Below are 18,098 nucleotides of genomic sequence, written 5' to 3'. Positions count from 1 at the left end.
AGTCGCGTGCCTGTCCTTACCCACCATAGTCAAGCCGGGTTCCAGGCATTCCCATTAGCGTGCCTGTTCTTATCCGTGCACAGTGACTAACTCTGACAATTTGGCAGAGTCTGCTCCTGAGTTCCAGACGCCCCCAGTAGTGCGCCTGTCCTTACTCAAAGTTGGAGCTCTCCTACTACCTGGGTCCCCCCTATCGCGGCCCAGCGTTAGTGGAGAATGGAGGAAGCAATCATTCCCTCCACTGGAGCCCCGCCTTCATCCTCTGGAGCACCTGCTTCAGAGGATTCGGAATCCTCTGCAGCCCCTAGAAAGGCTGCAAGGAAGTCATCAAAGAAGGCTGACAAACAGGCAATCAGAAGACACCAAGCCCTAGAAAAAGAGTTCGACAGAGCCCAGAAAAGGGCCAGAATTGAAAATAGGCAGAATGGGGGAATAGGTTCTGATCTACCGCTGGGTCTCCCTTCATCCCCACGGGCCATTTGGTCATTAGGGAGCTCATCACAGTCCCAAACAGAGGGTGGGATAGGCGAATTCTCATCGCTCTCCCGATCCCCCTCCCCACGGAGGTTACAGGAAACCCCGAGGACCATGCTAACCACAGCACCTGCAGGGTCGCAGGCAATGGTCACTCCTCCTGCATTGACGGGGGATCTGCTAGCTACCCTAATAGCACAGGCAGTGGACCGTGCATTTGAGGCCAGGGCTCAAACTTCAAAAGCCAAGTCTCTAGGACTTAGAACGAGGCATCGGGAGGAAACGGAGGACCATCAGGACCTCTCCTCCGTCTCAGACTCGTCGGTCTCTGAGGAAGCTTACCTGGACCAGCCAGGTACGTCACAAGGGATTCAAATGTCTGAGGAGGAGGAGGACACCTCACCTCAAGGGCCGTCCTTCAGCGGCCTGTTTAACCCTTCTCTTTTTGTTACTATTCTGCGCAAGGCTGAGGCCACAGCCCATCTGGGGCATGGGACACCAGCGGAGCCTGTCACAGTTGACACGGAGGCTGAGCCGACGTTCGCCGAAAAGGTAACCACTCAACACCGCATACCATGCCCGACCATGTTCCTAAACACAATAAGGAAACAGTGGGCAGCGCCAACCTCCCTACCGCTTCCTAGCAATGCGGAGAGGAAGCTATTTAACGTAGCAAGGGAGCTAGAGGGAACATTGGAGGTGCCGGTGGTGGACGAACCCATAGGTCCCCTGATATCGGACACGGCCATATCAGGAGATTTTGCTGAGGCTCTTAAAGCCGAGGACCGAAAGAGTGAGTCCAACTACAGGAGAACGCACCAGGCAATAGCTTGGGCTACCAGGGCGTCTACCTCCGCGTCCTTTTTCACCAGAGCCACACTTTGTTGGCTCCGTGAGCTACAGGGCCGGGTTCCCATGGAAGATATACGCACTCATCAGGAACTCAGCAAAATGGTAGCGGCCACGGAATATGCCTCGGACGCAACACTGTTAGCGACCAAGTTTTCAGCCAAGGCAATGGCGGCAAACAACACGAGCAGGCGCATCCTCTGGCTAAAGAACTGGCAGGCGGATACCAAATCCAAGTGGAAATTGGCTTCGGCTCCGTACCAAGGGGCAAAGCTGTTTGGTGAGGCACTAACGCCATACCTGACAGAGAACAAGGACAAGCGCAAGGTCCTTAAACACATGCTTAAAAGGCAGGACAAGAGACCCGGCTCCTGGGGAAGGAAACAATCCTTTCGTACGGAAGCCAGGGTCAACTACTTTCAAAATTCCCAACCCTTCCAAGCTAGACAGGATAGGGAAAGACAGGGGGACAGACAGAACACAAGACATAGGCAAACACAGGGAAGACGGCCCTTTCGGGGGAACAACCGCCCCTTCCGCCGTACCAGATGACTCCCGCCCAGACCTTCCCATAGGGGGCAGACTAGCAGGGTTTGCTCCCCAGTGGGAAGAGACCACCACGGACGTATGGGTCAGGAACACCATACGTCATGGTCTATATCTAGAATTTCTCTCAAAGCCCCCGAACCGCTTCCGCCCGTGCCCCTGTCCCACAAACCCAACAAAGAGAAGGCTCATGAACGAGGCCGTTCAGCACCTTCTAAACATACGGGCCGTAGAGCCGGTGCCTATGAACCAGAGAGACCAGGGGTTTTATTCTATCCTCTTCGTGGTCCCAAAACCCTCGGGGGGTTGGAGAGCCGTTTTGGATTTGAAAAGGCTAAATTTCTACATAAAATACCGCAAATTCAAAATGCAGACACTACGCTCCATCCTTGGAAGCGTAAGGAAAGGGGATTTTCTGGCATCGATCGACCTCACGGAGGCATACTTGCACATCCCTATCTCTCTGGCTCACCGCCGCTTTCTACGGTTTGCCTACAGGGGGCACCATTTTCAATACAGGGCACTTCCATTCGGCCTGTCATCAGCGCCCAGGGTGTTCACCAAGATTCTGGCGGTTCTGGCAGCACAACTAAGAAACGTACCAGTCAGAGTCCAGTGCTACCTGGACGATATTCTAATCCAGTCATCGTCCGCCCAGCAGTCTCGGGCGGACCTAAAGTTAGTGATAAAAATGCTGCAGGACCACGGCTTCTCGGTGAACTTTCCAAAGAGCCATCTAACCCCAACTACGAGAATACTCCACCTGGGAGCGGTCATAGACACAAAGGAATGCAAGGTGTACCTATCACAGGAACGCCTCAGCAGCATAAAGAAAGCCGTAAAACAGGTAAGCCGCGGTCAGTCAGTGACGCTGGTCTGCCTCTCCCAGCTGCTAGGGAAGATGATATCGACCATAGCAATAGTTCCTTGGGCAAGGCTGCACTCAAGAGAACTGCAATGGTTCATGCTCCCGTTTCAGAGACAACAAATCAGTGCATCCCGGAAGAGGGTAGGCATACCTCTGAGAGTACGACACTCCCTCAGGTGGTGGCTATCTCCAGCTCTCCTCAGGGGGTCCCCCTTCAGGGAACCAGACAGAGTAGTAGTCACAACAGATGCGAGCTTATTCGGCTGGGGAGGCCACTTGGGGACCAAGTGGACACAGGGCCGCTGGTCAGCGGTGGATCTCCGACACAACATAAACTGGCTCGAGCTGCGGACTATTCACCTAGCGTTAAGGCATTTTCACAGCAGCATAAAAGGCAGGCACGTACTGGTCCTGACGGACAACGTGACAGCCAAGGCCCACATAAACCGTCAGGGGGGCACACACTCTCGCTCGCTCTCGGCCGAGGCCCTCCTACTGGGGGCCTGGGCGGAACAAAATCTGGCCTCCATAAAGGCCGACCACATATCGGGGGAGGCAAACATCCAAGCAGATCTGTTGAGCAGATCAACAATAGATCACTCGGAGTGGCAACTACACCCGAGGATCTTCAGGGAGGTCTGTCACCGCTTCGGGCTTCCCCAGGTGGACCTTTTTGCCTCTCCTTCCAATGCCCACCTAACTCGCTTCTTCTCCCGATTCCCATCCAAGGGAGCAGAGCAGACGGACGCGTTACGGAGCCCATGGCCAAGGGGGCTCCTGTACGCGTTTCCACCCTTACCTCTCCTTCCGGCGGTAGTACGCAAGATTCTGCGGGAAAGGGCCGAGGTAATCCTTGTGGCCCCTTATTGGCCAAGGAGACCTTGGTTCGCAGACTTGAGGAGTCTCTCCCGCACGAATCCATGGCGGATTCCTCCGGAGAGGATCTCCCTCAAGCAGGGGGAGATCTCCCACCCAGAGCCACAATGGCTACAACTAGCCGTCTGGCTCTTGAACGGTCAATTTTAGCCAAGGGGGCTTGCTCACAGGGTGTAATTAGGGTCATACAGGCATCAAGGCGCCCCTCCACGAACCGTATCTACGAGGCCATGTGGAGAAGCTTCCAATCATGGTGCTCTAAACAGGAATTGTTACTCGAAGGGATCACAATTCCCAAGATCCTAGAATTTTTACTAGATGGCCTAGAGAGGGACCTCTCGCCAAACACACTGCGCAGGCAAATCGCCGCCCTCTCAACTATACTTTCTGCCAGCCCCGGTGAATCCTTGGGCAAGCATCCCTTAATACGATCCTTCCTCAAGGGGGCTGCAAACATCAGACCGCCAACCGTGCATAGGTATCCATCGTGGGAACTACCACGAGTACTACAAGCTCTTACCAGAGCGCCCTTCGAACCACTCAAAACATGTGACATTCGCTATCTGACCCATAAGGTAGCATTCTTGGTAGCCATCACGTCAGCTCGGCGGATATCCGAGTTAGCTTCTCTCTCAATGAGGAAGGACCTGTGCCATTTTCACAGGGACAAGGTAGTCCTAAGAATAGACCCTTCATTCATTCCAAAGGTCAACTCCCTTTTTCACAGATCACAGGAAATAGTCCTACCAGACTTCTGTCCAAACCCAGCTCATCCCCTGGAACAACAATGGCACACCTTGGACGTACGCAGGGCACTAAGACATTACATTTCACGCACAGCGGAATTCCGACGCTCGGAAGCGCTTTTCATATCCTTCAACCCTGCTACTAGGGGCCGGAAGGTCTCGTCCTCTACCATCGGTAGGTGGATTAGGGCATGCATCACGGGGGCATACCAGGCGGAGTCCTTGCAAGTCCCCAAGCATATCACGGCCCATTCCACAAGGAGTGCTGCCACCTCAGCAGCATGGGCCATGCAGGCTTCTATTGAAGAGGTATGCAGGGCAGCCACTTGGGCCTCGCCCTCTCCATTCATTCGTCATTACAAAATCGACAGGTACTCCTCTGCAGAGGCCTCCTTCGGTAGGAGGGTTCTCCAGCAGGTGCTAGACCAAAGTTACACACGGGACCAGTCTATTCCCCAACCCAAGGGACAATAGGCTTTGGTATGTCCCACTGCGTGGATTATCCATCTCCAGTGCTGGAGAAGGGGCGTTGACTTACCTGAACGCCTTTTCTCAGCACGGAGATGGATAATCCACACCCACCCTTATAGACTAGAATAATAGGGTATATTTAGTGGAGCCAAAACGTCTTACTGTCAGTCAATGGCTGCGCTCGAGTCAAGACTGGAGGATCATGGTCCAAGACGGGGCGTGGCAACTTTGGCTGACTGATCTGATTGGCCAGGAATACAGTCTCAACCCACTGCGTGGATTATCCATCTCCGTGCTGAGAAAAGGCGTTCAGGTAAGTCAACGCCCCTTCTAATACATTTATGTGACCATCATTTTAACCTACTGTATACTGTATAAATGTTTTCCGTATTTTATTATACTTGTCCATACAAAGTTACCTCTCTATAGGCAATACACTTATAAATAACAAGTGCAGTCAGATTTTCAGCCCATTGAGTGAAGGGGTCATTTAATTATCTTTTGAATCCTGCAGTATCAGCCTTTTGGCCATAATAAAGACACAGAGAATCCATTTACATTGTCCAGTTGTTAAATTCCATATAGTAAATACGTAGTTTAAAATAATATTTTCCTTGGAAAATTAATGTTTTTCTTGCACAATCACATTTAGATAATCCACTACCTTCTTCCAAAACTTGGTAGAAGTGTAGGACATTGTAGAAACATATTTTAAAGAAACATTATCCTTAGTACATCTTTAACAAAATGCTGTTTTTGACAACTCTTTTCTATACAAATGTAATGGAGTCCAATATGTTCTAAATATTATTTTCTGTTGTATAAGTTGTAATTTAAGGTACATTGACATTCTAGCTAGAGACGTTAAGACAATCTCCCATTGTCTGAGCAATATAGGATCCTCTAATTCTTTATTCCATTATTTTCTTAAGTCTGCATATCAAATTGATTTATTGATAACAAATAACTGTAAAAACTAATGGTAGTTTTTATAGTTTTAAAAGATTTAACAAGTTATTCTAATATCTCAGGTATCAGAAATTGAAAGCGCTGCTTGTTCAAACAATGTTGTTAAAAATCTTGTAACTATAAATATTGTCATTGGGTGATATCTGATAGATATTTATCTCTTAACACATAGTGTATCAAAATAATAAACCCTGTAATAGGGTTTAAATAATTTACTATTGGATTATGCCAGTAATCAAAATCAGCCTATCAGTCACATTTAATGATTGTGGATGTACTCTTGTTTGTGCCTTCCACAGCTTTGAGAAATGAATGCAGATAGTCCTCACGTTATATAGAGCAGGGCTTTTCAACCGGTGGTACGTATATCATCTGTGGTACATTAGCACATGGCAGGTGGTAGGCGGCCCTGCCCAGACAAGTGTAGTGGAGGAGGGAACGAGCCAGTGCAGGGCAGGACTTACTGTGAGAGAGTCCTCTGGAGCTGCAGAGTGACTGGGGCGAGGCAAAGACCCCAGGCTCACTTCCAGCTCACCTGGAAGAGAAAAGAGGAGGAGGGGATGGAGATAGGAGAGGTTATAAAAGGCAGTTTGGGCGGGAGATGGAGAGAAAAAAAAAGAAGCAGCCTTGGGAGGAGGTGGAGTCAGCTCTAGCTGCACCAAAGGGAAAGAAGGAGAAGGGTGGGGGGAGAGGAGAAGAGATCAAGCAGGCCGGACATGAACTGATCTACAACTTCTGTGGCAGCCATCTGTGCTGGCAGCAACAAACAGGCAAAAAACGCAGCGGTGGAGATGTCGCCCTCCACGAGGAATGAAGAAAGGCAGCAATGAAGGAAGGTAGTATCAGCTGGAGGTGAGGCACAGAGAGAGGGAGATGGAGAGTGGAAGGATTCTTATGTGCTTTTGTAACTTTGAAGTTCTGGGATTTGTGCAATGTGGGCTTTGTGTTCTTAAGGAGTGTTTGGCAATTTCTATTTGGCTGATGTCTGATGTCTCCTGTTAGGTTCTACTGCTCTGCTATTGTTAGCTGTAAGTTTTGCTACAAGGGATTTTGAAGTGTTTTTCTCCTGAATGGATTTTGCCTGTAGCATTCCTTTACTTATGAATGGAGCCATTTGGGGAGGCTGTCTTAGCCAGCAGCCAGTACTTACTACATTTTTTTTTCCTTAAGTGCTGGCTGCTGGCTCCTTAACTTTCCTTTCTAGCCAGTAGCTAATTCTTAAAGGGGAACATGCCTTTTAAAGCTAGTTCCCTCAGTGGCTTGTCTTTTCTGGAGGCTTTTCCTTGTTTGATGAGTATATGGAAGAGGGAAAATATGGTTGTTGTTTTTTTTCAAATTCTTCCTTCAGAAGGAGATGGGCATGAGAAAGAAAGAGGGAAGGAAGGAGGGAAGGAAGTCCCACCTTAGCACTTGTCCACGAGCAACCCTGCCATTGACTTTGATTGTCAAAAGGTTGCAAAAGGGGATCACATGACTCTGAGCATGCTGCAATGGTCATAAATGTGAAAAATGGTCATAAGTCATTTCAGTGCAATTGCAACTTTGAACAGGTTTTTTTTTTTGTCATCATGTTTTTGACACCTTGCTAGGTGGTATTATTGCCATATCCTAAAAGTGATACAATTGGTGAAAAGGTTGAAAAGCCCTGATACAGAGGTTCTATTCCAGGAAACATTGCATTACATATTTCACAGATTTTAGGTATATGAAGCTCAAAAGAAGCACCTTGCAGGTAGGGAAATAGTTAATCACTAAATAATAGAAGCTGTTAAAACTACTTTATAAGTAACAGAAGTTTGGAGGAGGGGGAGAGATCTGTTTTTATTTGTTTCAGATAAAATACATTTGTGTGATTAGCTTTATATATCTGAAAGACAAATCAGTGTTTCCTGTTTTGTAATACTACAAATTTAAAAAAAAAAGAGTTTGCAAGACTGTCTTTGGGTGCTGGGGTTGGTCTGGCTGGATCCTGAGAATCGACTCTCAAGAGCACAAATTTGAGAGCAGATTTCCAACAATGGGATGACTTTGAATGCAGTTGGGATATGGCTTTGGGGCCAACTCCTCACAAATGCAGTCATCTATTTGGCAAAATATTGTGGGAAAATATGCAAACTCTGCCTTGTACAAACAAACATGGAAGATTTCATCATGATAATAACATGTCTCTAAGTGGAGTGGAAAAACAGGTATCGCATACTTGAAGATTAGTGGAACTGCAAAGTACCTCCGTGGATCCTAGGCCTACTCTTTCGTATAAATCTTATGTTAGCTATTAGAACAGTTGGCCAAGCAATCTATCATCAGTAATGCACATGCTGAAAAAGGAGTGTGGGCATTGAGGAAAGCTATTCTACTGATCGCTTATGTAGATGGAGTAGGCAAAATCTCTAGGACTACGCTGTCTTGAACAGCCACTTCTGTGACTACTGCTACTGCTTGGGCACACCTCTATGAATTTTTTTCATTAAAAAAAAAAGCAAATTAAAAACTTCAGAAGTTATTTTATCAGTTGAAGCCTTTGATTTGGTTAGTTATCTTTGAGAAAGTTATTGACAAGCAATTGCACCATAATGAATGAAATGTATACCGTGTCAACATTGTGCTACATCAATCCTATAGCATCCTACTGCATTGTGAAGAAAGAAGTTGCCAATTCGTCCATTGGTTTAAATTTAAAATGTTTCACCAAGTCATTGATGTAACATTTCACAGATCTGTAATAGGTTTTTCTTGTTTTCAGTATCTAGCCCAAATAATATCAGAAGTTTTCAAGTTTAAACTTTCTTCTAAATTGGGTACTTTGGCTTTATCAGTGAGAGTTCGTGAGAGGCTATTTCTCTGGCAAATGCTTGACAAAAAGCTCCAGGGGAATCAAGCTTGTGTCTTTCATATTTTGAGATATAGCACCAACACATTCCTTTGGCTTGTATTCTTTTGGCAAAGGCTGTGATTTGTGGTAAACTATCGCTCAAAATGGTTACTTCTCATGGTTTTACTGTGTGCTATGCTTTGAGGATAGCCAGTCCTATTTTTGTCCATGACATGAAGCCATATGTCATATGTATGACAGGTCATTTAATGAACATTTGAAATTACGAAAGATTCCCCCCAAAGCTACATATGACCATTTCAAACTTAAGACAGATGCAGCGAGCCTACAACCCTCAACAGAGTTGCTGCAGTGCCCCCACCTCTCTCCCACACCACCCCGCCAGAACCCTGCAGCACTTGGCCCTCCTCCCCAATCACCCATCACGCCCCACACTTACCTTCTGAAACTCTCCAGACCTCAGGTTGTGGAAGGTGGCAGGCCATGAACCTTCGGCTACACAGTGACAATCTAAATGCAGCTACCATTTTGTCCCATCCATTTATGGGCGGGACAAAATGGCCAACGCCAGTGAAATTGCTTCATTTTACTGCCTTACAGAAGTCTGCACAGTGCGGCAGAAGCTTCTTAACAATACAGAAAGCTTCTGCAACTCTGTGCAGAGCTTGTTAAGGCAGCAAAACGAAGCAGTTTGTCCCCCAGCTATGTGGCAGCGACCTGAACCCAGCTGCCATTTTATGGGAGGGACAAAATTGCAGCTGCTTTTGGAACTCTGCCATGTAGCTGCACAAAGAAGGAAGCCATTCCAGCACTCTGGAAGGCCTTGGAGCCTTCAAAAGGTAGGTGAGGAGAAGGGTGTTTGGCCTGGTGGAATGGAAATCAGGCCTAAAGCCTGGGAAGACCTGGTGCATGTAGGAAAAATCCCTCTTGGGACCCAAAGTGTGGGAAGTGAAGCACAGGGCGTCTCAGGAGTGGGAGAAGCCTTGAGAGGGCCAGGCAGGCTGGCTTGCGTCTGTACAGGTAGTCCCCGATTTACAACAGTTTATTTAGTGACTGTTCAAACTAACAACTGCACTGAAAAAAGTGATTTATGACCATTTTTCACTCTTATAACCTTTGATCATGATCTTGTATTCAAAATTCAAATGCTTGGCAATTGGTTCATATTTATGATCGTTGCTATATCCTAAGGTCATGTGATCACCTTTTGCAACCTTTTGACAAGCAAAACCAATGGGGAAGCCAGATTCACTTAACATGTTACTAACTTAGCAACTGCAGCGATTCACTTAACAACTGTGGCAAGAAAGGTTGCAAAATGGGGCAAAACTCATTTAGCAAATGTCTCACTTAGCAACAGAAATGTTTGGCTCAATTGTAGTTGTAAGTCAAGGACTACCTGTACTAGGCCTCCAACGGCCTCCCCTTCCCAGCTCCATTTAACGACCTGCATGTTTGTTTTACATTTCATTGGGGAGAGTAGGGATGCGAAGGGTCATTAGGTGACATGTTTTACGTAACGACTGCCCCAATATGCGGCTGTAATGGTCAGGCTCCGTTATGGTCGTATCTCGAGGACAAGCTGTACTAAAATCTTCAGTGTACTTCTTTTTCCTAATTGCAGCTACATATAGTTCATACTTTGTTAATATATGCAAGTGAATGTACCTCAGTATTGCTGTTTACTATTACTATTAGATATGCATGTTATGCTTTATATTTTATATCCCATTATGTCATCTGATAAAATCAGTTTCGATCAGTCCCAAATATTAATAAAGATGTTAGAAAAACAGAGAATCAACTTTCTAAATGCTTTTTCTTTCTAAAAATCTCCTACCCCTTCTTAGAATTTGTTCATATCCTCTGGGGGGGCAGTTTAGGAACCTGTACAATTGGCAATTTAGTTCAAAGTACTTTAAAATGCACTACTACCACAGTAGTACACCCAGATTATTCTTTCTCATAATGTAGAGTGGCTGCCACAAAGATAATACTTTCAAAAGATAGCAGTTAAAAGAACTTGGATGATTTGTCTCTTTCCAGGTGGTGCCAAAGCATGTGATGGAAGCATTGGTCAGGAAGTACATCACCGGCCACCTCTCATTTTTAACTTGCGGCGTGATATTCAAGAGCAAGAGCCGATGGACATTCACAGTGCTGAGTATCGTTCTGTCTTGCCATTAGTAAATAAGGCCTTTGTGGATATTCTTCAGGATATTGCTTCAGACAATGTCTCTATAGCAGATTATTCTCACGATGCAGATGTGATCCCCTGCTGCAACCCCCAACACTTGGCCTGCAGATGTGAATCTGCTTATTCTAACTTATCTTTGGAAAAATGCTAAACAACTTCCAAGTTAACAAGCATCTGTCCTCCCAGAACTAGAAATCAAATGGGTGAAACTGCTACAAAAAAGTACAACATTCTTGGTTTGGATTTTATATAATAATTTGTCATATCTTTCTACAGAATTTAGCTTGACTGATAACTGAAATATGGGCCTAAAATGTTTAGATGGCTATTTGATACCCCTTGATTAAGTCCAGCTCACCTAGAACCCAACATCACAATGTTATGTCTCCTTCTCCCCTTTGTACATCACAGAAAAGCAGGAGTGGAGTGTTAGAACATAAAACAATTGCACAAACAGAAAGGCAGGAAAGAACTATATTGTTAAGATTGAATATTTTTAGGAGAACCATGTGCATTTCATAAAGTCAGATTATAATCCAAGTACCTCAAAGAAAGTTTGGCATTGACTTGAAGTCAATCCCAGGCATCAAATGCCATCTAAAGTTAGACAATGTTAAATTTGAACAATTAAGACAGTTGTGATTTTTTTTGTAGTAATAGAATGTGGTTAATTTTTTTATCAACCATTTGACAATATTATATGTAACAGTTTCTTTTCACAGTCATTCAGGCTCATAATATATTTTGATTATTTTTTTTTTTTAAAAAAATAGCTCTCGCTGTTGATTTCCAAACTTGATCTGTGTTTGATTTTCCCTGAAAAGAATAATTGAGGCAAGGGAAATAGGTAGCCACTGTGTTGTAAACGTAAAAAAAGATTTCCATGATTTTACATGTGCAGCAATTTATCCATACAGCTTAATCTGGACCGATAGCAAGGCTTTTCTTACTCCTTTGCTGCACTTTGCTTCCTGAAAGGGAAGTGTTTGAAGGGGGTTATGCATGCATTTATTTCCCAAGTTACACAAGAAGAAGGAATATGAGTGGAAACACAGCTCCTGTTAACCTCATGATTTTATTGACAAATATTTCAGCATTCCTCCAACCCTGGAAGTTGGGGGATTTCCTTTTATTCAAGTAGATAATTGCAAAAATATTCTGCATGGGTAAATTCTCATGAGTATACTGTACAAAGACGTAAATCAGTAGGTTCTTTTCTAGGTACATTTATACATGGCATAAATAAGAAAAGGGCTAGTTGGAGTATAAAATTCAGCTTCAATCAGATGCATTTATACTGTGGTTCTTGAGAAGAGAATAATGTGCATATACAGTACATTGATACCAAACATAGAGCATTTTAAGAAAATACACAAAAGAGGGGCAGAATACATCAACTAGCAAAAGTGAAACATACTGTGTGAAAAGTACTGGAGCGTCTCTGGTTTGCCCCACGTTTGTGGGTTCTTCTACATTCCCCCTTGTTTTTCCAAACTACCTCCCATCCGCCGCTCTGTGTTGTGTTGCTTGCCTCTCCTCATGATCGCTTCATTTTGTTCGTCTGGCTTCCACGGCACAAGATTATCTACCAAAATCAAAACAGAACGGCCTTACTTTCCCTGGTCATGTGCGTTGAGCATGGAGTGTTGCAAACAGGCTTGAGATGCATGCAGAGGGAAGCGGCGGGGAGATGAAAGTCATGGCATAGTTTCACTTTTGGCAAAGCTGATGGGTTTCTGGGCCTCCCTTAGGGCTTTGTCCTCGATTGACAGAAAAAATCTGACTCAGAAATAAGTGTGTGTTGGGATCTAGACTTAAAATATATTCCTGGGTTAAACAATGGTTCCTGTACGTGTTTTGACTGCAAACATACACACTGGAACATCTTGAAGAATCAGTTATTTAAACATGTAGAAAAAAAGAAAGGCAACAGCTCAGCATATTGGCTAAAAGTAACATTTATAGCAGTGTTTCTCAACCTTCACAATTTTAAGGCATGTGGACTTCAACTCCCAGAATTCCACAGCCAGCAATGCTGGCTGTGGAATTCTGGGAGTTGAACTCCACATGCCTTAAAATTGTCAAGGTTGAGAAACACTGATTTATAGTGTAGGTTTGTCACTCCCAATGGCCATCATGAGAAGCTGTCAATAAGAGTACAAAACAAACAGAGTTCTTGTAAGACACAGCAAGCCTTCTTGGCTTTTTGAAAAGTGTCTGATTCTTCTGTTTTTCAAAATCTTAGTCATACTGTTGGTGCTTTACTTCACCAACTTTTGATCCTATTAGCGGTAACCCAAAGTTTACATTCTGACATTACGAAGTCACAACTGAACCAGACTCCAGCAAGAGAATATGGTACTACTGTTGCTACCCTTCTTATGCAACATAGTGTAGCATTGAACATGCCCTGTACTCTAGAGTGTAACTTATTATTTCACAATCAAAAACTAGATGGCTCTCCTCCTAAAGCAGTGGTTCTCAACCTGTGGGTCGGGACCCCATTTGGGGTCGAACGACCATTTCACCGGGGTTACCAAACAAGACTGTCCGCCATTTTTCCCCCTTTTCTTTGGCCACGCCCCTGGCACCCGGTGATGTATAAGTGGTTGGGGGTCACCACAACATGGGGAACTGTATTATGGGGTCGCGGCATTAGAAAGGTTGAGAACCACTGTCCTAAAGCATTCGTGTTTAAAGGCAGATCAAGACCCCAGTTTCCATAGTTGTTCCCATTTTCCATAGAGAGACGACAACTTTTATCATATCCAGAACAATTCCAAGTAGAAAATGCTACATGCCATCATTTCTGTAATGACATGTTTATTGTATTGGTACACAATAAAAGACAAATAAGGCACATAAGGAAATGTGGTATATTAGTGGATTATGGATATCTGGTTAATAGTTAATTATTATTTATCCCATCTTAGTATCTCAGATCTGGTATGGTAAAATTAATTCAGCTCCTTTTGGCCTTGTGCACATCTCTGTAGTTTTCTTGGCAATAATATATTTCCAGAATTTTTTTTAATTTTTAGTTTCAAGTTTAGAGAATTCTTGGTGGTCTCTCCTCTTAATACAGTACACATCTGACCCTGCTTAGCTTTTTGAGATCAACTCAAGACTGGCTATATCTTGTCATCTAGCTCTGCCTTAGGCTAGGATTTTTGAGCAGATGAAATTACAGTAAATATCCAAAAATATGTGACAGCAGATAGTAGTAAGTTGGATCAGTCAGTGCATCTCTTATTTGTCTGTTTACATCTCACTTTTTGTTTTTGTAAATAAATTCAAGATACCAAATATACACAATATTCTTTCCTCCTCCTATTTTCTCCCACATCTACAACCACTATCCTGTGAGTTGAGTTGCACTGAGAGAGAGAATAACTGGTCCAAAGTCACCCAGTTGGCTTTCATGCCTAAGGGGGGACTGATATATGGTTCTTAAGAATTAAAAAAAAACATATATACTTTCTTCTCTGCTGGTAGGGCTCCTATAAAATACTGTACCTGGAATGGGCAAGAGAACAAGTTGCATTGAAAATGGGTAGAGACTGCAATCCTTCAGTCTAGAATGTCTAAGGGCCCATCTTAAGGAATATTGGATTTGAAAGATGTCTGTCTCTGATTTCAGGAGAGAAGCTATTAATGGGGGAGAAACCAATGGAAATACTTTATCCATCACTTCTGCTCTGTTGATAGTCTAAGTTTTGATGTTGAAGTGTTCCAAAAAGAAAGGTAGGATTACTTGGGTAAGAAACACAGAGATGTCTTAGAGGCTGTTTATTGAAGTCCCATGTTTCTATTTATTAAATTTAGATGCTATCCAACTCCCATCAACTCTGGGAGGTTTACAAAATGTTTTTTTTTTAACAGACAAAAAACAACATAAAACAAAAAAGCAAAGATGGCAAACCCAGATGGGGACAAAGAAGAAAAAAAAGGTGACTTGAATCACATTTGCCTCCTTTGCTGCTTTCTTTTCATTTTTTCTTCATTTTCACAGTTTACTTATTCTCTGAATAAGATACTTCATTACCACAATTTTATAGTGTATTAAGGATGGTTCATAAGGAGCACAGCAAAAACAAAGAATAAGAGCATGTCGACCAATCAAATTACTATGATTTGAGAGGTACGACAAATGCTAAAGAACTGTAATCCACCCTCTTCTATAATGGCAGCCAAAGGTAAAATAAAGCACATGCTTAAAAACAAATGGAGTAGCTTCTTAGCGACCTGAACAATATTGCTGAGCACAATTAAAGCAATTGCTAATTAGAGCTACTGTATCTGGGCTGCAGAAATCTAGATTACAACTAGATGGTGTTTTTTTTTTAAGGTACAAATTTCATAATTTTATAATATATAAAACTGCAACACTAGCACCAAGCACAACAAAGACAGTGGTTATACAGTGAAGAACAAAAATCTAAATACTATCTATGTTAATTAAAATTGGATAAATGTGAGTGAATGGCCACTGCATGGCAGCAAAGAGCTATTATGGACTTCGGTATCAGCTTGTTGCCAATTAATAACCATCCTAAAATTTTACAGCCCAGATAGGACAGCTCTAGAAGCTCAGTAAATATGTATGCCCGTGTATTAATGTAAGAAATAAAAACTAGAAGAAAACAAATCATTTTTAAATATAATACTTTTTTCCCCAGGAATACTGGTCATGGCCGTGATTACCTTTCGAAAAATTAAAAAAGAAGAAAGCAAATAGAATTCCAAACTGGCTTAGCTACTAAGAAGCAGAGTGAAATATTTATCTCTGGCTTTCCTGTACAACTAGCAATAAATACCCAAATTGAGTGCCTTTGATCTCCAGCTATAAGTATAATTTTCCACTTGCTGTAGCTTTAATGGAAAATATGTGTGTGTCCATGCACAGACCTAGTGAGAAAAGAGACTGTGCCATTACAGGTGGTCCTTAACTTGCAACCCTTCGTTTTAGAGACCATTCAAAGTTACAATGGCCCTGAAAAAGGGAATGGCCATTTTTCACACTTATAACCACTGCAGCATCCTCAGAGCCACCTGACCAAAATTCAGACACTTGGCAGCTGGCTTATATTTACGATGGTTGCAAGTGTCCTGGGGTTATCTGATCACTTTTTGAGACTTTCTGACAAGCAAAGTGAATGGGGAAGCCAGATTCAGTTAAAAACAACTGCAGTTAACAACTGCAGTGATTCGTTTAAAAACAGTGGCAAGAAAGGTCATAAACTGAGGCAAAACTCACTTAACAACTGTCTTGCTTAGCAATGGAAATTTTGGGCTCAATTGTGGCCATATGTCAATGATTACCTGTATAGAAAACCTGTGTGCATCTGAAAAAGAAATCTGTGGGTCCAACTGATGCCCTATAGACAGAGCCACTCTTTTCAGAAATTATAGAGAGTGGCATACCACATCCCAATTTTCCCTCCCAGCTATTGAGATGGTCAAGGCAGTGGCAGAAAGGGAAGAATGGAGAATAAATAACAGCAGAAGCAAGACAGATATCTAAGCAACTGTAGTATGGAGGTATCCAGTGCTTCCTGGCTACTTCCAATTAAAATCGCTTGAGAAGAAAGGGATCACCTGGGAGACTTTGTGCAACACTACTACTAGGAAAGCTGCTCCCTCCCCACAATTCCATTGTATATTTAGGATTTTTCAGCCACCTCCATCTCATATAAAGCACAATCTGGAGCAGTCCCTGCTGTCAGGAAATTTATGCATCTTAGAAAAGGGGTTGTTAATTCTTAAGAACAAGAAAGCCTTGACTGAAAGGCCAGGCAAGATAGAAAAAAAACATCCATAAGAAGGAAAAATGCTAGCCAATATAAATAGCCTATTTGAAAAATGTCTCCATGAAAAAAGTTTAAGTCCTCCCTTTTAAAGGTAAAGCAAGTAGAACTCTTCTTCCTTTTCCCATTATATTTTGGACAATGCACCTGCGTCAACAGAGAGGGAGAAGCTTGGAAGATAGAGCATCAAAGCTCAGAGAATTCAGGCATCTGCTGGGATTGCTGCTCCGTCTCTTTTTCCCTTGTGCTCCCTGACATTTTGTTTACTTATTTATATTTCATATTTCTTAACCGCCCATCTCCCTCAGAAATAGGTAGCCTCTTCTCCAGTAGCCCAGGCATGGCAGTAAATCCCCGACCACTGCAACTACACAAATGATGCTGGTGACATCTTTCCCCTGATCTTCCTACAAACATCCTCCACCCACTATGGAGAAAGAGTAGGGCAAAGGGCAACCTTGATGCTGCATCCATCAACCAAAGAACCACGGGATGTAGAAGATAAGGCAAGAGGAATCAAATGGGAAATACAAGCCTTCCTTTCAAATTTTTGAAACAGCAGCTCCTTGTTAAGTTTCTCTCCTTTTCTGGGCTAGTTTGGAGCCTCTTGGAAAGCAACAAGTGGGTCAAAGAGCTGCTTTGGGCTCCAAAATGCATTCTCAGATCTGAATTAAACCCTGAAGACATCATTATCTTGGAAGGATAATTTTGTTAAGGATGCCAGATGTGGCCTAGAAGTACCTGATATTGCCACATGGTTGAACTTTGAAAGGCATGGAACTCAGCCCTCCCTTTAACTGGCAGCCCAGAGCCTTGTGTAATTTGGATTCGCTATTACAAATATACTTGGAAAACAGGTTTGTAGGCTTCACTCCAAAAGCCCATGGTGGGAGTCACACACCCCACACAGAGATGGCTACCAGGCAGGAGAGGAAAGGACAGATCGCCCGGAAGAAAAGATTTAAGCTTTTCTTCTCAGCACGAATTTCACAATGCTGTTTTAAGTATTCCTAATGCTCACAGGTGGAAATTCATTTTCGTCATCCAGGCATACTGGCCCAGTAGCAAATTCATGCTCAGGTATTATCTCTCCTCGAAGGGCTCCACCATCTTCCGAGTAACCTGCAATATAAGAAGACAGCTTAGAAGTCTTTAAACGGAATGTTATAGAATGCTTTTTACACAGGCACCCCTCATTCCATGTAAATTATTGGATGGCTAAAGAGCACCAAGAGGTAGTCTGTACGTGTCATTCAACTATCACAGCTGAAACATCACAATTAGGACTTTATTGTAAAAATCCTGACTTCATGTGCAAATAATACATAGACACTTGCAGAGGTATCAAGGGATTTGCTACGCCTGTGAACCACTTTTTCGACGTTTTGTGAACAGAAATATTCAAAACTGATCATTACTTAGGGTTTAGTTACTCAAGTATCATATATAGAACATGATCTAG

General features: G+C 43.5%; 2 protein-coding genes across 6 annotated transcripts in view; one reads left to right on the top strand and one right to left on the bottom strand.

Moving 5' to 3' along the window:
* Nucleotides 1-14,573, top strand: part of ARSG (arylsulfatase G) — a 119,123-nt gene extending 104,550 nt beyond the window's left edge. For 4 of the 5 annotated variants that reach the window (XM_039325371.1, XM_039325368.1, XM_039325370.1 and 1 more), the window contains one exon: nucleotides 10,679-14,573. In XM_039325371.1, coding sequence (XP_039181305.1) covers nucleotides 10,679-10,980 — 302 coding nt within the window. In that variant the 3' untranslated portion in view covers nucleotides 10,981-14,573. The remainder of the gene's footprint in view (nucleotides 1-10,678) is intronic. The other variant, XM_039325375.1, reaches the window with a different exon arrangement.
* Nucleotides 11,581-18,098, bottom strand: part of WIPI1 (WD repeat domain, phosphoinositide interacting 1) — a 46,664-nt gene continuing 40,146 nt past the window's right edge. The window contains exons 12-13 of the mRNA XM_039325376.1: nucleotides 17,658-17,758; nucleotides 11,581-12,414 (exon numbers count right to left, since the gene is read on the bottom strand). Coding sequence (XP_039181310.1) covers nucleotides 12,367-12,414; nucleotides 17,658-17,758 — 149 coding nt within the window. The 3' untranslated portion in view covers nucleotides 11,581-12,366. The remainder of the gene's footprint in view (nucleotides 12,415-17,657; nucleotides 17,759-18,098) is intronic.

Source organism: Crotalus tigris, unplaced genomic scaffold, assembly GCF_016545835.1.
Source record: "Crotalus tigris isolate CLP2741 ecotype Arizona unplaced genomic scaffold, ASM1654583v1 scf7180000024337.5909745, whole genome shotgun sequence".
Lineage (NCBI taxonomy): Eukaryota > Metazoa > Chordata > Lepidosauria > Squamata > Viperidae > Crotalus > Crotalus tigris.
This window is presented reverse-complemented; position numbering and strand designations above follow the sequence as displayed.